At 39.9% G+C, this 23,674-nt stretch overlaps 1 protein-coding gene across 1 annotated transcript in view; it reads left to right on the forward strand.

The window, feature by feature from the left end:
• Nucleotides 1–23,674, forward strand: part of MET (MET proto-oncogene, receptor tyrosine kinase) — a 91,239-nt gene that overhangs the window by 59,916 nt on the left and 7,649 nt on the right. The window contains exons 11-16 of the mRNA XM_051617152.1: nucleotides 8,356–8,574; nucleotides 14,167–14,313; nucleotides 16,352–16,508; nucleotides 17,309–17,449; nucleotides 20,799–21,029; nucleotides 23,174–23,254. Coding sequence (XP_051473112.1) covers nucleotides 8,356–8,574; nucleotides 14,167–14,313; nucleotides 16,352–16,508; nucleotides 17,309–17,449; nucleotides 20,799–21,029; nucleotides 23,174–23,254 — 976 coding nt within the window. The remainder of the gene's footprint in view (nucleotides 1–8,355; nucleotides 8,575–14,166; nucleotides 14,314–16,351; nucleotides 16,509–17,308; nucleotides 17,450–20,798; nucleotides 21,030–23,173; nucleotides 23,255–23,674) is intronic.

The following is a 23,674-nucleotide window of genomic DNA, read 5'->3' on the forward strand; positions in this document are numbered from 1 at the left end:
CCTACACTCTGTATGACAGGCTATGCTACCGCTCATATCCTCAGTTTCTTTCTAATGATCATCATATGCTATTTCCTGTATTTAATTCTAAGTATCAGACCTGGGTTTGCATAAAGCATTTTAAATGGTATGTCTGCAAATTTGCAATCTTTAATAGCTTCAAGGTCATAGTATTCTTCATGATCCTAATTTGTATAATATTATGAGTGTCAGGACCTGCATTTCAGCTGAATGTAATCGTGTCTTGTAAATTAATGGGTTTAGTTTTTAAACCAAAAATCCGTGCCCCTGCAATGAAACATGGTATCCAGTGTTATCAAAGACACTTCACCCATGAGTCAGAAAGAAAACATTTCAGTGAAACCCACCAAACTCAGAATTTATTGGGTTTTCAGTAAGGTGGGCATGTCTATTTCTGCGTACAAAAATTTTTCAAATAAAAGATCATTGCTGAAATGAGCTCTTTAGATTTTGCTCTGTGTGGATTTCAGCAGTCCTTCTTTTGAAGTACAGATCATTCACTTGCTTTCTCTGTTCCCCTGTAAGAATAGGCAGTACTGCTTCCTTTCAGACCCTAATTCTGCATACCTTGCTTGCCAAATATATGGGGCTTCTTCAGAATTTGCAGAGATTTTAAAGGATCTAAAGAAAAAGTTAAATCCACTGTCCAAAAGTGACTGAGAACTCCAGACAATGAACACTGCAGAATTTACTTTCTCCCCCAAATCTCAGGGAGCAACCTTTCCTTTGAGTAGTGGTTTGCTGCCATCCTGCCTTTTAACTTGCTATTGAAAAAAAACCATGGACATAGACAGTGAGAATTATCTCCCCTCTTCTTTTTCTTTTCATAGCTTGCAGTGTGCATGATATTTGCCAACACACAAGAAGAGGCAGGTCTGACACTCCTTTTCCATGAGGATATCTGTTCCCCACAAGTGCTGATCTCTAAGAATCTGCCGCAGTGTAAAAGCAGTTGTACACAAGTTCATTCTCCCTGCACAAAGTCTGGAATGTAGCCTCAAAGAGAATATAATCCAGAGTGTTTTATACTTTGACACTGCCCAAGTAATATGTTTTGCTCTATTGAAATTAAAGGTTTCTAGCACTTGGTGGCTTTCCCTGCCTCTGTGGCAGCCCAGCTCTTCTTGCCATTTGTTCTGACACTAGTCATTACCTCAAGCTTATTTCTCAAGGAAGAATATTTGTTCTCAGGAAGAAGGGGAAGATTTATAAGTGGCAAAACAAGATTGCACTGTGTAACTGAGGAAATGGCTGGCAGAGATGCCTATGATTGCATCCTGTGCCATCCTGTGCTGGAGGTTCTGGGCCCTGTACATGAGCGATATGCCAAAAAAACAAACTTTCATTCAGTCATCACAAAAATAAACAACAATGACAATCTATTTCCAGCAGGGATCCAGAGCACTGCGGTGACCTGCTATCTTGTTTATAAAACAGAAAACAGGTTGTGGTCCTGAACATACCAAACCCAGACAAACAGTACAATGCAAGCCAAAATGATCCAAAAGCCCTATAGCTGAGTTTATATGTCTTTTTGCTTCCTTATTTTGAGAGGAGAGCTAACTGAGAATTTTTTTTAATTGTTATTTAAGCATTTTTTCTTTTCAGTTTTCTCTCACCACCTTCCTCCAAGAAGATGCTTTTGTCAGCATTCAGAAACTCTGGCTCTTGGGAAAACCAAAGCCAGCACTGAAACACATCCCAAAGCATCAAAGGAAAGTACAGCTGGGAGGGACCACAAAGACCTAGCCTGGCCCATTTCCCTGAGGCAGGAGCAAACGTACCCAGACCACTGCCTGACAGATATTTGTCTAGGCTGTTATTAAAACTCCTTGTGAAAGAAATTTCACAACCTTGCTTAAACAAGCTGTGGAGAGAGCTGCTCTACCTGCTTACCTAGTGGTTTGGAAAGACTTATTTCTAATAATTAACCCAAATCCTAGCTGCTAATTAGCTATCTTCTTGTTTAACCCTCAGTGGACACAAACAACAGATTACCAGTCTCTCCTGCTAATTTTACATATTTGCACTCCATTATGATTCAGCCTTTCTCTTTTCCAATTAAAACAAACTAAACTACTCAAAACTCTCCAGATAAGTGTTGTTTCCTAGAGCTCTCCTTGTTCATTCTGCCACCTCCCAGACCCTCTGCCATTTGCCTAAAACTGGTAGTGCCTAATTTAAAAGAGGTCTCACCTTTTTCTGTCAGCTATCTGTCCCCAGACCTTTAATTCACTCCCTTAGGCTTAATTGTGGCCTAGAGCCCTGATGGAATTGCAGTGTGTGCTGAGGGTCACTTTTGTAAGCAGCAGGGGCTGTTGAGGTTGTTCTGCATCCCAAAGCCTCAGGGAGCAGAGCCAGCTGATGTGCCCTGGGGCTTTTACTCTTCTCTGCCTGTTTCTTTCCATCCCAGTCTTTCCATCAAGAGATGAGTGGTACAACTGGTAAAACAGTTTTTCTGGAACAACTCCCCATAAGAAGGGCTGTTTCACAGAGACTGAAAAGATTGGGGGACAATATGCCAGTCCCCACAGAAGAAACATATAAGTACAGCTTTTCAACTTTCATGTTTGAAGTTCAAGTATTTCTTAAACTTTTTGTTCTATAAGGCAAAAATGTCTTGCATCCCCTTGATCATTTTTATTTCATATTTGTTTAAATGTTCTTAAAATTATTCAATACTGTGTTCACACTAGTTGTGTTTATGTTATGCTCCATTTTAACATTATCAAAACAATACATTTTACCTTCTTTGAATTTGGTATTTCAACAAATGAAAAAGTATTCTAGAACTATGGAACCATATGTTTCAATACTTGCAATGTCTTTTTACATTTCTGTTTCATTAGTTCTTTTGACCATTTGTTCGGACTAGGAACAAAAAACATCAATTTAGGCAGTGCTGCATGAATTCCTAACAGCTCTAGATGATGCATAAGGATACACAAACTCTCTGATTTCAGCTCAAACATCCAGTTCCTGTGTGAGGTACATAAGTAGGGAAGCACCTCATTCCTTCCTTTCACTTTACATTGTGCCTATAGAAAAAGCTTTGTACCATTTGGAATGGTGTTTGGTTAGGAGCCTGTTTACAAAATAAGTGTCTTCTAACCTCTGCTATAAGTCGTGCTAGATGATTCTCCTTCTGAAGCACATGAAGCAAATATTTTATCTTTGAAAGCCTGTACTTTGCATTGATTCCTCAATATTGAACAAGTGGTCTCTCAGGGATCCTTTGCTGTCACAATTATAATATTCCTTTAATTAATTAATTTGGATATGTGTTATTACTGCTTAATCTCTTCTGAACATGGATGTCTGAAGATATCCAAGGTTGCAAAACTAGGGAGAAGCACCTTTTAATGCATGACCTCCAACAGCTGACCATGTAGCTACACAAGATCATCTCCACAGACTTTTCATTTTCTCTTCAGTAAGTAATCTCTTGAATGATCTTTAGCATTTTTTAATTTCTCCCTGCTAAATGCCATTTCCTGCTCTATTACAGGAATTAGGGCATTTTAAAATAATAAATAATCCATATTATAATACAGATTATAATTATAAATTATTATTGTATATAATTATATATTATTATACACTGTTATATATATTATTATATATGACATTATAATTATAAGCCATATAATAATAATAAAACAATCCATTTTCCTAATACTCATTAAAATGCTTAGAGCTCATCAGCAAGTGTCTACGTTAGATTTATTAAATAATGATAAAGGAACTTCCTTGGAAACTCTGGATGATGTGCATGTGACTATTGAAGATATCCCTGACTACCTGTCCAAAGACACTCAGGATTGGATCCTCTGTCTGCATTGATTCTGTGACATAAAGCTGCCACAGAAGTCCAGCAAAGATTTTCCTTCACAAAGGGGAACCATTGGCCTTTCTTTCTGTACCAATTTGGCATCTCATGCACATCTACTGCTAAGGAAAGAGTGCAGCAGGGGGTGCCAGGGAAAAGCCCATGCTGTGAAATCACCAGGGTGGCAGTGATGTGGTGCTAGCAGGTACATTGACCACCCCAAGCCCAGGGAGGACTTTAGCCTCCAGTCCATACTGGTTGTGTTGTGCAAAGGGGTGGGTCTCAGACCCAGGAGCAAGAGAGGTTTTTCTCTACCTTCTGGTGCACTGATCTGATAGACTGGAAGTATCATCATGACTTCACCCAAGAAGATAACTAGAATAAAAATGCTACCGATACATTAGCACCATTCATGGCACCACTTGAAATGGCAGCAAAAGCCAATGAGTTCTCTGAAAAATCTTCAAGATAGTCTGCTTGAGTGTCACTGCTCAGATTCTCAAGTACACAGAAAAGTCTTCTGAATGGGCTTTCCTCAAGTCAGACCTGAATTCTCATCTGTTTCTATTGAGAAATTGTTCTTTGGCAAAGATGGTTGGAGAGTCTCCCAGTCTGTCTTTAACCTAATTCAACTTTCATTCCACAATGGAACTCCAAAAGTTTACTTTTTATGAAAGGAAAGATTGGCCCTTTTCTCCCTTTTGACGGCTACAGATCCTGCAATATACATCCAGCTGCCCCTCTCTTATCTGGGTCAGCTTCTGGGAGACCTCTGGAGCCCAGAGATCCTCCCTCATACTTATCCTGTTTTTCTATCAGATGAAAAAAATTGAATTGGGCACCAAAGTTCAGATTCTGTAGGTCAGGTTTGAATTAATTGCCTCAAGGGTCATATTTTACAAATGAAACAAGAATACATACCTTTAAGTGATGAGTCATATGCATTCTGCAATGGATTATTATTCCCTTTGGGGTATAGTATTTACTTATGCTTGTGAAATGCTCCATAACTTTTACATCTTTTCTTCCTTCTTGTCTTCAGATGTAGATCATAGTCAAAGGAAGAATGTAGGCTTAGCTTTTAAAGTGAATGTACTTTAAAGCCTAATTAAATAAAAGTTGAAGGTGCTGGGTGATAGGCAGTATCTTAATTGAGAAGGCAATAGATTGAATTAGGGTTTCTTTCTTATAGATCCTCAATCCAATATTTCTTGAAAACTAAACCGTCATATTCTTCAATTGCTAAAACCAATTTCAAGGTAAAAATGTCATGTCAAATCATGTAGCAATAAGGGCATTGCAAATGAGATTTTTCTTGACCTTACCAATCAGTCACATTGCATCTTCTCCAAAGAGTGTTATTAGATTTTTATCATTTTCTGAAAGCTTCCTCTTCAGAGACCAGCCTGATAAAGTAAAGTATCTGATTCTAATAGATAGCCACAAACAAAGTTACGAATACCACTGCTATTCATTTAAGAGACACTACTACTCTACAGTAGATAAAAAGTCTAATGAATTTGCATTAACCAAATAAATATAATGAATACCTGGGACATATTTGGTTTTATAATTATATATCTATAGTAATCCCTTTTTAGAATCGACACAATATGATAGATAACTTTTTGAATATTCATGTGTCATGGAAAAGTATGGCTTGAGCATACATTATACTAATGTTGCATCTGCCAAGGCTGCCCGGAGAGGTTGTGGAGTCTCCTTCACTGGAGACATTCAAAACCCACCTGGACATGTTCCTGTGTGATGTGCTCTAAGTGATCATGCTCTGGCAGGGGGGTTGGACTGGATGATCTTTTGAGGTCGCTTCCAACCCCTAGGATTCTGTGATTCTGTGATCTTATTAATACCATACTGATTCAAATTAATTTATAGATCCACATGATACAACAAAGCCTGAGATGTGGTAAATGGTGTATAACAGGTACTCAAAATAAGAACAGTCTAATATTTTAAGCAAATGGAGTGAAATTCTGCCTTGTCTTGCATCCCACAGATTACCTTGTTGTCATGGGTGATGCACAACTATTTCTGAGTTTGTGCTGGGAACCTAACCAGGTTGTTAGTTACACAGGTACAAGTTTCATTTGCATCACTGAGAGCTGCACCAAGTTATTTAACTGACCAACTCACAGCTCACAGACATGTAACTCTTGTAGTAAAGCTCTAGTGTTCTATTTCAGAGACTTGAAAATGTTTCCCTTGGCAGATTCAGGATTTCACTATATTATGCACAGAAACATATAAGAAAAAGTGCTGATTTGTACATAGCTAATTTAATCTCACTTTTCAAGTTAATGTGAGTATATAACTGATAAAGTTTGAATAGTTATGTCACTGATTTGAAACATAGCAAAATGACATTGCATTAATTTAGCATATTAGAAACAAATGTAAACTAATTTTCCAGCTCCTTCAGGCAGCATTTTATAGAATCATAGAATCACAGAATCACTTAGGTTGGAAAAGACCTTTAAAATCAAGTCCAATCATTAACCCTGCTCTTCCAAGTCCAGCACTAAGCCGTATTCCCAAGCACCACATCTAGACGACTTTTAAACACATCCATAGATGTGTTTAAACCACCTCCCTGGGCAGCATGTTCCAATGTCTGACAACCCTTGCAGTGAAAAAGTTCTTCCTAATGCCTAGTCTAAACCTCCCATGGCACAGCTTGAAGCTAATGACAACCAATTTAATTTGAAGAACGAAAGAGGAAAATACGTATTTTTTTGCTTCCTCTAGATGTGCAAAGGTATTCAACAGCACTGTTGGTTTTCCAGGGAAATTTCTAGTAGAGCAAATTTAGAGATTTGTGATGACTAGGAGCTAAGCCTCATTCTTACTAGGCCACATGTCAGCCACTCTAGTTATTTAAAAAAAAAAGTGTCATCTCTGCTGTTAGGGCATAGTGTACAGGCAACTACTTGTAGAAGGCTTATACAGTTACAAGAGAAATACTTTTGTGGAGGTGAAGCAACTCTGTTTATGCCAGAAGTCCTTCAACCATATCCACAGTAGGCAGCATGAAAGGGAGGCACAGCAAAGGGACTACACGATACAATCACAAACAAGCCACTCTGCACTTTGTGTGAGGCTGCCCAGCACCCATCGTGCCTCCCATCGATGCTTGTAGATGTGCTGTTGACATTATAATCAAATTAGTCATGTAGAAACCTTCACAGTCGAGAGATAAGTCGACCCTTGTAAAGCACCATTAATCTAATTAAAGCTGTTGACTAAAATGTATCAGATGCATCCCAGTCTAGGTGGGCCTGTTTCCCTTTGTTGACTATAAAGGCAGTTTAGACAACTAACTCCAACACAGGTGTCTTGATGCAGCCTGGATGAATCCCATCTGTAAGGTTTCATATTATCCCTGTAAACTGCCTAAAACCAGCTTTAGATCAGGCTACCAGCAAATTCTCACTGTTCTTGCTTGCAACACAGGAGTCATTTTAGGAAGGAGCTGGGTCCATCTTGTCTGTCTCGTGAGTCCTGTGTCAAAGCTGTTTGGGATAGAGGAAAGCACCCCCACAGCACAAAGCATGCTCTGGCAGTGTAGGGTTCACCAGCAGCTTTCCCCTGGGAAGGACCTCTGGAGCAGGCAGGCCCTCAAGAGGAATAATGGCAGAGTGAGGGGCAAGCATGGCTTCACACTGGTTGTCAGGTGGCTCCTGTAGTGAGGCGCAAACATCTCCTCTCCACTGGTCCAAGGAGATATAACATGAAGTACACCCCAGTCAACACTCCCAGGAGGAACTTGCATGACACCTGGGTACCTAAGCACTAAATGCCACACATCTAGGGCATAATACGTACATTTTTTGAAAGAAGATACTCTTTGCTGAGATTTTGTGGCCCAGAATCCCTTGGTCGCTTAGACTTTAAAGCACTTTCTCTCAACATCCATAGTGTCTTTCTGGAAACATAGTGGCTCAACTATGCTGTGGGTAAGCAGTGCTTTACTTTTGTTTTCCACTGTTTCAGTCAGATTCATTGGCCCTATTTTTACCTTCTCTGGTCTCTTGCTATTGCTTTGGTAATGTAAAAGGAAGAGAAATCCATGTGGCAGTCACTCTGGCATAGGCTGGATAAACTGAATTATGGCTACTTTGTGTCCCAGTACAGCTTCAGTACATCAGGATAGCCTCCTCATGGTCCTTGGCTTTGGAAATTGTTTTCCATTAATTATCTGCAAAATATTTACTTTAAAAGTGCTGGGAACAATCAGGCCAGGAAGCTTGTTTACTTGAACATTTCCTCAACAAGAGTGCAAACACCATTGACATGGAGCTTTTATACTCTTCTCTCAGCTCTAAATAAACACTGTGTAGCACTGATCAAGATTTTGCTTTGGTTAAAGAAGAACAAGACCCCTGGTGCTTTTTTTTTAATTATATGTGTATTGTTAAAGAACAGTTATGTTCATCAGTGACTTCCTATGCACGTACTTACTGCAATTACCTCTTTCTTTTTTATAGGCATGTAGCCACCGCTCTAGCTCAGAGATCATCTGCTGTACAACGCCTTCACTGAAAGCCTTCAATCTCCAACCACCCTTTGTAACCAAAGTCTTCTTTCTTTTTGATGGTGTCAGCTCTTTGTACTTCAATTTTGATTATGTAAATAATCCTGTTTTTAAGCATTTTGAAAAGCCAGTGTTCATCTCAAGAGGCAACCAAAATATTCTGGAAATTAAGGTAAGAAATGTTGAAATAAGTTTTTCAATTATTTGCAAGCGCACATCAGCAGTGTAGTGTGGAACACAGACTTTGATGAAATAAGGGAAGCCCCAAGGAAGCAAGGGCAGAGAGAGATGTGTGTTCATTACTGTGTTCATCTGAACCCCCAGCTGTCACAACTTAAAAGATGCAGAGCTGACAACAAAGACATACCAGAGTGATTGTTTGCACCAGATTGGGTGGGAGAGGTGCTTTCCTTATCTTCTTGGGAGGACCACAGTACATCAGCTTCCAGTTGCAATAACCTGCATCACCAGTTTAGGATTAAACATGGCCAGCCACCCAGAACCTAAAGTCTGTGTTCTGCACACATGTCCTGATTCTCACTGTCACATGGTTTTATGTCCTTCCTCATGAAAGATTTGGAGTTGCCTTTAGAAAGTGACCTAGTGGCTTTGGCTCCCTAGAGCTGAGGGAAGCTCTGTCCTGTGCACAAATTCACTCATGAGGATCAGTCACCACTGCAGCCTAAATATTTACAGATCCATGAAAAATGCAAAGTTGATGCTGACTGCCTGTTAAAAGAGTACAAAAATGGCCTACATCACACTGAGAAACATCTCTTAGGAATTTGGGGCCCTCACAAGCTGCCTGCTCTGTTCTAGTGTGCTGTGGAGAAAGTTAAACACATTTTGTGAGAGTCTGATTTCTTGAAATCTAGTGCTTTTCTGATTTAAAGTATCAAATTGAAACAGTATAAATACAGGTATTTCTAATTTACAATTAATGTTTATGAAAATTTATTATTATTTACATGTAAATTGTATATAATATATGTAATTTATATAATCTATAGTCTATTAAAAATGCTTTACAGAAGAGAACCAGCCTTAATGCTGGGGTCATCTCTTTGCATAGCTCCTCCAGAGCTCTGTAAGTCAAAACTCTTTTCCCATATGACTGTCATGAAATCTTGAAGCCCTGAGGTCTCTGACTCCAAGATGGTCCAGTGGGCCAGCCTCTGAGCTCCAGAAAATCAGAGGTTTACTTCAGAGCCTCTGTCAGCCATGAGGTATTCCAGTTAAACTCTCTGAATATTGATATGTCTCCACAAAGTGTTTTAGGCAAATTCCAAAGAATAATCAGTCTGATTTTTATTTTTTTATTTTGTTTTGCTACTTGGAACTATTCACCGTACAATCACCCCTTGCTCAATGCAGAGCAATTCTCCTGTTCAGTTATGGAGAAATGCTAGAAAGAATTCTGGTATGCGGGTCAACGGAGAGCTGGGAATATATAGCTTCTGCATGGCTCAGTGCCTCTGTGCAGTGACAGCAGTGTTTTCCAGTATTTTCCAGGTCATGCATATCAAACGATTGGAAAGAAGACTAATTTGAGAAGAATCATAGAATAACTTAGATTTGAAGGAACCTCTGGAGGTCTTCATAGTCTAAACCCCTTGCTCAAAACAGGGCTATGGTAAAAATTAGGTCAGTTTGCCTATGCCTTGTCTAAATGAGTTTTGAAAATCTCCAAGAATGGAGATTTTACAGCTTTAAAAAACTCCACTAGCCCTGCATTGTGCTTCCTGTGCTTCAGCTCCCTTCCTAGCTCAGTATCCCTCTTCTGTACTTCATCCAGTTTGTCAGTATCTCTCTTGGTCAGTGGGGTTCAAAATTAGACAGTTCACCAGGTGTGGTCTCACAAGTGCTGAGTAGAGCTGATGGCCAGCCAGTTTGTCACCCACTTTATCCAGCCAGCCAGCCAGCCAGCCAGCCAGCCAGTCCATATAATCCCAAGTTGTTTTCAATGCTAGGAAATACTGTGTTACAAATCTTACTAAAATCAAGGTAAATACTGTCCAGTACTCACCCTTACTCTACAGAAGGCAATCAGGCTGCTCAGGCAAAATCCTACCTTAGGAACTTATGCTGGCTCTTCCCAATTGCATTCTTGTCCTTCCTCTGGAAAAGCTTCCATGAGGACTTGCTCCATAATCTTCCCAGGGGCTGAGGTTAAAGATTTTGTGGTTTTTAACTCTCTTGTTTCTTTTACTCTTGAACTTTTTATTGTCCCCTAAGGAGAATCCCTAGTGCTATTTATTGCTGGGAAGAAGCCATTCAGATGAGAAGGCCTGGCTGAGGACCGTCCTACTGATAACTGACCAAAGTCACAGTTTTGTATCATTGATGTCACCTGTAGTCATGGCACCCAAGGCAGATGTCTACTTAAGGCTAATGCTCTGGTTATTTCCTGGCAACTAACTGGTGAATAACAATAATGAAAGCTGGTGTCCTAGAACAAAGCATCAACCAGCCTCAATATAACATCTTACTCTAAATAGAATTAGTTATAGTGGGATGCTTCTACCAAAACACTGAGGCAACATTCAGAAATTATAGTCATGAGCCAAAAGATCCAAAAGCCATTTTGGCAACACTTTTCCCTTGCCCCATACCCACATTCAAAAATACCCACACACAAGTTTACATGCCTCATGGTCATATTTTGTGCAGTAATTAAGCAAACTCAGCATGAAATTAAATGGCAGCTTGCTTCAGTGAACAGTCTATTCTACCAAACCAAAGTTCTTTTATCTTTTTCTTAATTAGTTTCAGAGGGGCGGAGGGAGTTTTTATCACAAGTTTTTCAATCAGACTAATCCAGTGTGACATTATTTGGCTTTCCTCAAATGGCAGTGGGTACCAATTGAAAGGTTCTGTTTGGTTTCTCCCCTGATGACTGTAAGATGTTTTTGTAAGAAAATGTTACACACAAGAAAACATTAAGTCTCCTATCTAAAACACAGTCAGGGCACTGTATGCCATGAATGTCAGCCCTTCTTGTCTTTAGTGCCAGCCCTTTTGTCTTCCACACTACTGAGCCTCTCAAGGTCCCACATCATCACTGTCTTCCTCTGCCAAGTATGTGGCTCTTTGAAGTCTCTCAGTGCCCACCATGCCCCAGCCAGAGGGGTCATGGCAAAGTGGCTTGAGGCACTTCTCTTCTTCAACACCATGAAGATACCACTTCAGAAGCGTTCCCATCTCCCACTGACTTGGGAAGCTCTCAGGGCAGGAGAAATCTGGTGTTTTGCTGTTGGGTACAACCAAGAACCTGAGTCTGCTGAAGAGGACAGAGTCTACTTGCTGCCGTCCGCAGGAGCCACAGGCCCAGACCTGCAAGCTGGCCTGCTGACAGCCCAGTGTGTCCTAGCTGTGAAAAAAACAAAGAAACAAAGACAAAAAACAACAACTGATAAATAAGGAAAGAAACAGCTTCTTACCTCAGTCTGCCAGAGGCCTGGCCTAGTCAGGGGTTGTGCTCACGTGCCAAGCCAGTGCACAGTCTGTGTGCATGCTTCCAGAGGAGGCCTAGGAATGGGCCAGTAGGTGACTAAAGGCTATTTAGAAATATAAATCTTACACTAGCAAAACAAGTAGCACAATTGTAATTTCATGTTACACATCACATTTGAGGTCTTGGTTTTCTTTTGGCACATCTGTCCTAAAACTAAGTGTAGAACAAGACTTACTAAATGTCCTACTCTATTCCTGAGCCAGTACAAGATATTCTTTATGAGACAATCTTATGGAACTCTTGTCTATTTATAGGTCACTCTATTTTCAATCTTCTTCCACATAGAAAAAGATGTTTCTCTCAATGTCTGGTCCAAGAGAGTGCAATATAGAAACCCTGGTATTTCTGAGCAAGCTGAAGTGGAAGCTCTGCAGCTGCAGTTACTCCTTCTTGCCAAGTCAAGCCACTCTGCTTAGGAACCTTTAAAATTCTTCCTACACCAATCTCAAAATTTCTACACCTTGGTCTGTGGTCCTTCTACTGCTTCTAGACTTTCACCCAAATTATTACAATCTCTCTGAAGTTGTGAGGTAGTTAATCTATCAGATTGGTTTGCAACAGCTACTCAGTCCAGTAACAAGCTTCTCCAGCTTATGTGCAAGGGCATTGCTCAGGAAAAAGGGGATAATACACATTTTTAATAGAAAACACTGTTTTCCAGTTCTCAGAGCAGTTTCCTCATTTTCTTACAATGATAGGCAAATTTTATGGTCCTTAGAATAGCAAAACTACTGCTGAAAGAGTTCTGAAACTTTCTATTTTGAGATAGTATATAGAATATATTTGAAACTACAATATATTAATGGCAATGTGATGGTAGTAAGTAAAACATACTGTCTTCCTTATACCTAACTAAGGACCACCTTAGGAAATGTCAGTATGATTTTTTTCCCCTTGGATAAGCATCAATTTTGATGGAGAAAATTTCTAAGATTTGGTGTAGAAGAAAAAGAAGCTGCCCAGCCACATTCTCCAGGATAGTACATTTACCCTGAAGATGGAAGACTCAAATTCAAGTCTTTCAATTTATATGATTCAAAACAAATAGTTGAACATGAATTGGCTCACAGCCTGTAGCAAGCCTCCATCATAACAAGCAATAAGCCATGAATCACATTCTCCCTGGCCCATTGAATATTTACTTAATAACACCAAACAGAATGACTCCAGGTAGCCAGAAGATAGAGTGTTAAATGGACTTTTTTGGCCAGCAATTAAGAAGCACTCACCTGGGGTGTGGGTTAAACATCCTATTGAAAACAGGATGTTTAACTGGCTCTCCTATGTTTTTGTTAACCTTTTCCCAGGGCTCAGTCTAATTCTGCAGGAGACCCAGAATATCTTCCAAAGTAAGATTTTTTTGCCCCTCAGGATGGGATTCTTGTTTTCTTTCCAGTAAATGAGGCCTCATTGCAGTATCAGCCTTGATGCCTTACTCCCTCCCAAACTCCTAGATCCAGCCCACATAAATAGCCTGTATTAGTGTTACTCCCCATCCTCGTTCTCCCCTTTTACTCCCACTTAATATGTCTGTTCTTTCATCTTAATTTTGGCTGTAAATGCAGTATGGCAGCTTCATAAATACTGATGCACTCCAGAACACAAAAGATCCTGAACTTGTCCTTTGGACACTATATCAGAAAGAAAAATATTTCATCCAAGTCTGAGATGGTGAAAGCAGGTTTTCTGAGTAAGGAGTACACTTTCTATGCTGTCAGCTTCACCAGGGTTTGTTCCTTTTTGGTCTGTGAAACATGATGTTAACAGTTTTTTGCATTTTTATTATTATAATTAACTAGTTCTTTTTGAAAGTTTCACTCCTTCTACCATAACCACTTGCAAAACAAAATGTTTGAGATGCCTTTAGCTTGTGGATAATATAATGCCAGTTTTTTATAAACAACAGGATCACATAATGCTTCCTTTCTTGCACAGATTATGCAAAAATCTAAACAGGACCAACAGGATTTATCCCTTGGACATTTACAGTTTTAGAAGTCTGTATGGACTGTATGAGTATTAGTGACAGCAGATTTTATGCATAACCTTTCTCCCTCTCTGGCCTGTCTGTCAAACTCCCATTTACATGAAAAAACCTGATATATGCATATTGACAGAGCAATGTAAATTTGCATTAGTCTTTTATTTCACTATTGTTTTTCCATTAAAACATTTTCCAAAGTAATAAAAGGACTTCTCCTTAACTTTCATGAGATGGCTATGTAATATGTAATTGATTTTTTTTCCAAGGGAAATTATATTGATTCAGAAGCTGTTAAAGGAGAGGTGCTAAAAGTTGGAAATAAAAGCTGTGAAAAACTCTTCCTGCAGTCGGAATCAATTCTGTGCACAGTTCCCAGTGATCTCCTGAAATCCAACAGCGAGCTAAATATAGAGGTGAGGCAGCTACTCCACATATGAGATACTAATGCCATTTTTATTATCATTCCCAATGTCACTATTGAACCTATAAACTTTAAGTTTAAGCCTAAGCCTGTGTTTACAGAGATATCTATTCCTGTTCATTTGGGATGGAAATTCAAAGAATATCGAAAATTGAAAAAGGAATATTATCATCATTGTTGTTATTACCTGTTTGTGTAGAGACTTTCTGGAGCCTTAGGCACAAAGTAGGACCTAAACTAAGCACAGAAATAAAATTATAGTTATTAATCCAAACACAAGAGGCCAAACATGAAGCTAAAATGGAGTAGGTTTACTTTGGAGCTCACAAGCCCTTTTTTCAGCAAAAAAATTCTGCTGCTGTCAAGAGAATCAGATCCTTTCTGAAATAATTTTTGTCTGCTTTTTATAATTTTATTTCAATTATTTTTGTAAGATGCAGTCATACAAGTGGACAAATGTTTGAATTCCACTATTTTTCTAAAAGTGATCTCACTAGAGTCATTCAGAGTGCTACTGCAAATGTAAATTGTAGACACTTGACCTACTGATTTGTAGAATAAGACACAAATCCTTCAATATCTTTGTAATTTTTTTTTTAATATAAAAAAAAGGAAAATCACAGCAGAATGGGATTAACTTTAAACTATGAAATTTGCTGATCATTCTCATTCACTGTTGATTCACTGCTGAAACTGATTCACTGAAAACAGTGGAGACTTTGCCAGTCATGTAAGTGCGATTAGGATCAAAGTCTATGTAAGCTCTTTGGAGCAGTGACCACCTATTTTTTCTATGCCTTTATGACATTCATCTCAACAGGGTCCTGGGCCATGAGCAGCATTCCTATGTGCTACTGCAATCTAAGTAAATAGTAATAACCAATCTGCTTTATTAATACAGCAATATTAATTTGTTTTAATAATAATTTATTTTCGAAAGTACAAAATAAATTTATTGGATCTATCAGGCAAATTATAAAATTAAATGCAGCTCTCCTTTTGGTGTCTGTGTTTTCCAGAGCTGTAAATGCCTTGTTCCATGTAATACTTGTGCACATGTTGCATTCTGTACCTGTTTGTACTTTTACATGTGCAACTGGGACTGTCACTACATTCAGTCAGTTCTACAATGTGATAGTTCCTGAACATCTAAGAAACAGATATGCGTGACATGTATTTTGTACATAGAAAAGAACACAACATAAAGGGGTTAAATAAGGTTTCTGCTTGTTTACTGGCAAGGAGCCTCAGAAATTGCAGTCTGCCCAGCGAAGAAGAAAATTTGCTCTTTTGACGGGCAAATCCATCATTACAGTACCCAGAGGAATGAATTCCACGCAAGGAAGAGAATAGATGGCCAAATGCATTCCAACTGACTGAGCTAGTGCCGTGTGACCTAAAACAGTTTTTCCCTGTTAGCTGCTCGGTGTTTGTTTGGTTGTTGATTTTGCGGGTTGGTTTTTTGTTTTGTTTCTTTAAACTGTTGACAAGCTAGAATCTGGCAAAGGACAGGCTCACGTGACCTTGGGAACTAAAATGCAGGCAGGCTGTCAGCAGAGGGAGAGTTTGATGTTACAGTGTATTTATGCCAGAAGGATGCATATTAAAGACATTTGGCCTTGTTTTTTAACATGCATCTGAGCCCATATATCCATAGGCTCACACATTTCTGTGCACCATTTGAGGAAAAGTATGAATTGAGCATTTTGAGTTAACATCTGGTAGCAGTGGGACCTTGTTATCCAGAGTGCGTGCGTGAGTGCATGCCGTGTGTGTGGTGCAGTGCATACATAACTGTGTCACTACCAGAGCTCTTGAAGGCATGTAATGAATCATTAAAATGTAGATCTGCTTTTGTGCACACCAATATAGCATATTTCTCCACGCCCAATGTCTTATCACAGTTCAGCATCACAAAATCAAGACTGAATACATTCGGGACATATCAGCTCATACTTTAGTACTAGTAATCTACTTCTTACTTGTCTTTTGAAATCGTCACACAATTGTTTTTCTTTATTTTTTTCCAGTGGAAGCAAGAAGTTTTGTCAACAGTTATCGGGAAAGTGCTGATCCGGCAAGATCAGAATTTCACGGGACTAATTGCTGGAGTTGTTTCAACATCAGTTTTAGTTTTTATCTTTTTGGTGTTTTTCCTCTGGAGAAGGAAGAAGAAACAAATTAAAGGTCCATCATAGTAAATTCCATAAAATAATCCTGTTATATCTTAGATTTTAAAAGCTTACCTCAATTTATGCTTTGCTTAACTGCCATGCCATGCCCTGATGTAACCTGTCAGCAGAAGTTTCACAATCAAGTCCAATGTTTAGTTGTCTTTCAGCCCTTGGCTCTTGCCTGAGCTGGGTGAAGGGCCACACTATGCCTAGAGAAGGATTTCAGAGGAACTCTGAGCTACTAGGAGAACTTAGCAACTTCTCTTCCCCAGTCAGCCTTGGAAAAGGGGACAAGTAAATTACATCCATAGAATCATGAGTACTTCAGCTTCATCCAGTTACCTTGTAGTCATCCAGGATGTGCCAAAGTTGCACAAAACGCAGAGCACTGTGGTGTCCTGGTGTCCTGTTCACATATATGAGGAACTTGGCCAGAGTTTGCCTCCTCTCTGGCCCCCATGGCTGAGTTTCCTTCCAGAGGGAACTGCCACGCTGGGAGGGGAGGAGGAGGGAAGCTAGTATATAAACAGGACTAGTTCTGATGCAGTATCACAGTCAGATCATTAAGCTGGCCCCAGAGGATTTGAAACTCTCTTGGATCTTCCAGTGTGGCCAAGAGTGGGGCTTTAACACAAGTTATGGCAAATCTGCTCTACAAATAGGTCAAGTTTGGGTCCTGCACATCTGCCTCAGCAACAACCTAACCCTCTTCCCAGCAGAGCAGAACATCTCAACTTAAATAAATACCTAAATTTCTGTTGGCATACGGTAAATGTAAGGGAGTTTTAATATTTCTTTCTCCTCCCCCTTCAGATCTTGGAAGCGACCTAGTGCGCTATGATGGCAGAGTGCACACTCCTCACCTGGACAGGCTGGTGAGCGCGAGGAGCGTAAGCCCAACCACAGAAATGGTTTCAAGTGAATCTGTAGACTACAGATCAACTTTTCTAGAAGGTATGCCCCTGTTATGAATCAGTACAGATAATACTTTATACATCTTGCTTTTCATATGTCTTCAGATGACAGCTATTTTGATCAGTATCTTAATTTCAATTTCTCATCTGGTTTGTCTGTTTCTGTACTGTTTGGGACTTATATGTTCACAGGCTTACTATTTGAACTGAGCTTCTCACGTGCTCCCCAAGGTTAAGTTGCAAAGGATTTTTACTTTTGCTCAGGTTGGAGGAATATATAAAATACTATTAGTAAAACCCCTCTGTAAGTATGCTTCATAGTTCATTAGGAGCTAGTGGACATAAAGATTTTGTGTTATCAGGAGGTCCACCATGTACAAATCCACTCTTAAAAAAGTTATTTTAAGGATAGCATCGAGTGGCTGTAGGTTGTAGTCTCAGGGACTTCATACAGTCATTATAAAGCAGTTCTGTCAGCCCAACAAGAGACATGGACTTTTGTAAACTCATATTCTTTTGGCTGCTCATACCCCTCCTTTAAAATGGCATATTGTAAGATGCAGAAATGTTGATTTTAAAAATTAAGCTGAAGGGATGTGAAAACTGTGACAAATTGAGTGGAGGACCATGTGTGCTGAGATGCAAGTCTCAGAAAACACACTGTTCATTTTCAGGACTGTGGGCATAAGGGAAGAATAATCTTATGCTGAATACATTTTTGTGCCTTAAAACACCATTTTAGAGTATTATATTCAGCCACTTTAGGCTAAATATGTCTTTTAAGAAGTGGAGCCCATGTTCTGTGATTACCATTAAAGAGTCTTTAACTATTAGGAGTTACCATATTATGATATTTGAGATATCACCAATTTTTATTAGTCTTGTTATAGTCTTGTACTAATTCAAGTGCTGCTGTATACAGCTCAATAGAAATCACTCCAAATCCTTATTCCACCTTTGTAGTTCTCAATCATGGAGCTGTTTGAGAGCCAGGCCCATTCCCAGCTTCCTTTATGATTCTATAATTGCTGCTGCCAGCTCACACAGGAAGTTTCTTGATTGAAAGATTCCTGAAGGAAAAGGCATGCCTGTGTCACTGGTTAGGAGGGAAAGTGGTGAGACAAAAACTGTGCAAAGATCCTGGCACCTCTGTGCACTGTCAACGCAGAGCAGAGAGTGCACCCAAGAAGAAGGTGTGTTCGGTTAATGTTCCTGTAAGAATGTTCACGTCAATTACTGTCAAAGAATAAAATGACAGGATATTGTGGTTTTGAGCCCAACACAACGACAAAGAATCATCCACATGGCCCCTCACTCAACTCCCCCCACACACACGCTCTGGGATGAGGAGGACAAGGCTCATGGGTCGAGAAAAAGGACAAGGAAGGTTCTTCACCGTTTAAGGTCCCGGGCAAAACAGACTCAACTTGGGGGGCGGGGGAATTAATTTCACACTACTCAAACACACACAGGACACAGACAACACAAAGAGCAGGGCTTGCATATGTTACCCCACCCCTCCCTTCTTCCCGGGCTCAAATCACTTTGTTCCCAGTTTCTCTCCCTCCTTCCCCCCAGCGGCACAGGGAGACAGGGGAGGGGGTTTAGAGCCAGTTCACAGGCTGCTGGTTCTTGCCACACCATCTTCCTCGGGAAGAAGGATTCCTTACAGTCCTCCCCTGCTTCTCCACGGGGTCCCTCCCATGGGAGAGAGTCCTCCATGAACCTCTCCTTCATGAGTCCTTCCCACGAGGTCCAGAGCTGCTCCACCGTGGGCTTCCCACAGAGTCACGGGCTGCTTCAGGAACAAACTCCCCTGGTGCTGGGGTCTTCCAAAGCTGCGCAGTCAGAGTCCACTGGCAGCAAATCCTCTGGCCACAAAATCTAAGTCTGTTGGACTTGTTCACCCCTCCTGGCGCCTTCATGGAATGTTCCACCACCTTCCTCCATGAGTGCAGGGGGACAGCTGCCATCTCGCCATGGGTTGCAGTGAAACTTCTGCTTGGGCACCTTCTTCCCTTTCTTCCTCACCAACCACCAGCACCGCTCTCCTCGCTTTCCTCCTCCAGCACAGCTCTTTTCTCCTAAGTGCTTCTCTGCTCAGGTGTTATGTTGCTTCTTTCGTATGTTAATCGCTGAGATGCATCTATTGTCCCTCTAATGGCTTTTTGACTGGGTTTTGGAGTAGGAGGAGCTTCTCAGCTTCTTACCGGAGCCATTCCTGGGGCTCTTCCCCCGCTACCAAAAAACCCACCAAACCAGAACGCAGGAACATTAGAAAATATGCAGATTTACATGTAGCAGCTGTAACAATTATTTAGCATCCATAGCTAGAGTATTTCACTGTGATTTTTAAACAGATATTTGTTCTTTCTGACATAATGAGGCTTTGTTGATGTAAGAGTATGTATTTTTCTTCTTGATAGAGTAGCACTGAGTTTATCTCAGAACCTACAGTAATAACAGCCCTATATGGACATTTCCCAAGTTTTATGCATAAATATATAAAGCCTGCACAACATCTTTTACTCTTTGTGATACAATATCTGATAATTTCTGTTGTTAAATTTATTCCCTTTGTTTCTTTTTGACCCTGGGCTAAATTCTGCTCATTGACTGCACTGGAATCATTCCAGACTGAAACTGGTGCAAATTAAACTTAGTTCCTTGATTCTGTTACACAAAATGCTAGAAAAAAAAATCGGTTAAACAAAAGCAATTTTAAATACCTGAACAACATGTTGTTGACAAAAATAATTTTCTCAAATAAATTGTCCCTGCTTGACTGAAACACTTTAATTTCTGCTATTCTAAATCAGTTGGCTTATGTTATTTTCATGAGTAGCACCAACTGTATTATCTTCAGCAGTTACAGGATATGAATCACCTCTAGGCATTTCCCTGGTTGAATATGTACCATTAGATAAATATAGCTAGTCACCAACAGTTTGGAAACCTTCATGAAATATGAAGTTCCCTACCAGATTAGAACATGACAATAATAAAAGTTTTCATGTCTTTTAATTTTTCACTACCTCCTCCTCCCACATCGCTGTCATTTTTCCATTTTACTCTTGTTACTCCCAATTACTAGAAATGTTATAACCTACACTTGGCAAGAAGTGACAGGGCTTCATTCCATCCAGTCAGAATAGTGAAAGTTTTGCCATTTGCTTTCTTAAAAGCATAAGTTTCTAGTGACATGGTTTTCCTGGACTTTGGCAGATTAGCAATGCATATTTTCATTTTCCCTTTGTGATCAAAACTTCTGCAAAGCCAAGCCACTTCCAAACTGATAAACTCAAACCTTTGCTCACCAATGAAATAAAGCTCTTAATTTTCCAAGGAGAAATCTGAAAGAATTATAACAGTTTCTGTTCCTCTTGCAGATCAGTTTCCAAGCATCTCTCAGAATGGATCGTGCAGACCTGCCCAGTATCCTCACTCTGACCTCTCCCCAATTCTGTCTAGTGGAGACTCAGATTTAGCAAGTCCACTTCTCCAAACTAACGTCCACATTGACATCAGTGCCTTAAATCCTGACCTGGTCAAAGAAGTGCAGCATGTGGTTATTGGTGCTGACAGCCTGATTGTGCACTTCAGCGAAGTGATAGGGAGAGGTGGGTACCACGACTGACCTTGCAAACTGCTGTTCTTTTTGCTTGCCAATCTGTTTTAAACCATTCTGAGTAAGGTGTCTAGGTAGGGGTTTTTCAAGCTTTTTGCCTCTTCAGCACTGCTCAGGCAGGGCTTCTGATCCACAAAGCTGCAGAGTAGAAATGAGACTGCCACAAAACATTGTATGAGTCTATGGCACATGCCTAAATGGCAAAGGATGCTGAGGCAGGGGCACCAATGATCTCAAACTCAGAGCCTGAGGGTGGGCAGGGTTGCTACATGACACAGAAAACTCCTGCAGTCACTAATGCATTCAGTAGAAGTCCTCGTGGGCCAGGTGAAATGCATACACTCCTTTTTCCTCCATAAGTTTCCTCCAGCTCTGATGAATTCAGTTTCTTCCTGCCGAAGGCTCTCTGTTCCCCCTCATTCCTCTCTCATCCCAGCTGCAGGAATGCATAGTTCCTGATTCACTTCCCTGTATTTTTGTCCTTGATATTGTGAGTTCCCTATTTCTCTTTCTTTCACCACCCCTATTCCTCTACGTCTCCGTAAGCATGTTCCCTCTTTCTTTCATAGCCCAAGCCAGTATTTCCGTTGGAGGCATTTATTGAAATCTGTACTAGTGAGTACCTATTAGTAACCAAGCAGAAACAGACCATGCATGAGTGGAGTCTTGTTGAGTATCAGCATACTGATAAAAACTTGGCTATAAATGATATTCCTAAAGCCTCTTCTACAGGAAAATAGCTACAAATCAAAGAAACAGTCAGTGCGCTTCCCTTCCATGTATTACACTTTATCCCCAAAGCAAGGGTGGGCCTTCTTCTTTTTTTTCTTGTTTCAGAAAAGGCTAAGTAATTTCCCATTTTTTAAATGTTGAAAAATATCAGGAATGACACCGATATAATTAACCTTAATAATTTTCTCCTCCATAACTAGAAATGAGACAAATCCAAGATATTTCAGACACACCCTATCCAAGCTTTAGGATGTGTGCCCAGGCTCCAAACAATCTGTGGTCTGATGGGATTTTAGTTGCTTTTATAAAACAAACTTTGTATTGATTTTACCCTAAGCCAAAAGCAAAGCCAACTGGGCTCTGACCAGCACTTATGACTGGAACCTAGTAGAATTAATCAGATAGTCTTGTTCTCTGCAGAACTCACAGTTTACAAAAAAAAATAAAAAATAAAAACAAAACTATGTTGATTTCTAACTGCAAATATTAATACTTTTAAAGTGTCCAGTAAATAGCATGTCCATGAAGAAAAGCCACCATTACATGTACATAGTTTGATTTGGATAAATTAGTGTACGTGCCTGGAGCTCAAAGTTCTCTGTGTGTCCCAAATAGGTCAAGCTGACTTCTCATAATAGGTTTCCCTGCTTTGCAGACTACCCCATTTGCTTGACTGGAAAGCACAGGATCAGGAAGGATTTCTGTGCCCCTGGCAGTTTATTCATAGACCATCAGCTAGGAGGCAAATTTCTCTCATCTTCTAGTGATATTTTGCACTAGGAACTAAGCCATAGCAGAGACCATAGGCTGCTGCCTGGTGATGCAGTCAGTCTGTGACTGACAGAGTAACTCCCAAACTGTTTGTGGCCAACTCACCACTTTTAACACTCAGCATTTTCCATGGAATAGCAAGCCCAGAGAGACTGTAAGCCCACAGTGACCCTGAAGATGCATCAAGACTGTACAAGCCAGTGGGCTTGCAGACCACTGGGAACCACTGCTCCAGTGGTCATGTCATCTCTTCCTGACCTCTTCCCTATGCCTTCCAGTGCCCTTCTCTGACATATATCCAACAGGAGGGTATGGTGGGAATGGCCTGACATGCTTTTTGTGTGTGTAGTCATAACAAGAATATGAAGCAGTTATGGCGCCAGTCTTGTTATTTATACTCTCCATCTAGGTCAAGAAATATCAATTATGCTGCAAATAGAGTTTTCAATTTATGTAATGATGGTTTTATGTAATGATAGCTTTATGTGTTAGTTATGAAGTATATTACAAGTGTTGGGAATTGGACAGAAATGAAGTGTGATCACTTTCTTAAAGCATAATTGCTACCCAGTGGAAAATACCAGAAAGCTAATTTTACTTCTTAAAGCTAATCTTTCTCATTTTTTTTCACAGGACATTTTGGGTGTGTGTACCATGGGACATTGCTGGATAATGATGGCAGGAAAATTCATTGTGCTGTGAAGTCACTGAATAGTGAGTTACATATTTAATAGTGAGAAATTACCACAATTCCAAGGATAACCAGGGTGAACTAATAAATTACAATGAAGTGCACTTTTACAAATAAAGATTTTTAGTTGCAACTGGATCAGATTTATCTCTGGAGCAATTCCAATGACTTTGGATTACCACAAGACATTGGTATATATTTGTGCATCAAATGAAATGTGTGTGTATTTCCTGTACAAAGAAAAGGACAGAGGAAAATGAGGGACAGGCAGTGTCATTTTTTATTCCACTGACTACTGAAGATTTGGCTTTGGAAGTTAAATTGCTACAGAACAGGCAAAGCTGCTGGAAAAACAGGAAGAAACTATAACAACATTTATTAAAGGCTTTATTCAAGTGTTGTTATTCAATTCTAAATCGTTCATAATAAGAAAAGGAGAAATG

The sequence above is a fragment of the Apus apus genome, chromosome 1, assembly GCF_020740795.1.
Source record: "Apus apus isolate bApuApu2 chromosome 1, bApuApu2.pri.cur, whole genome shotgun sequence".
Classification (NCBI taxonomy): domain Eukaryota; kingdom Metazoa; phylum Chordata; class Aves; order Apodiformes; family Apodidae; genus Apus; species Apus apus.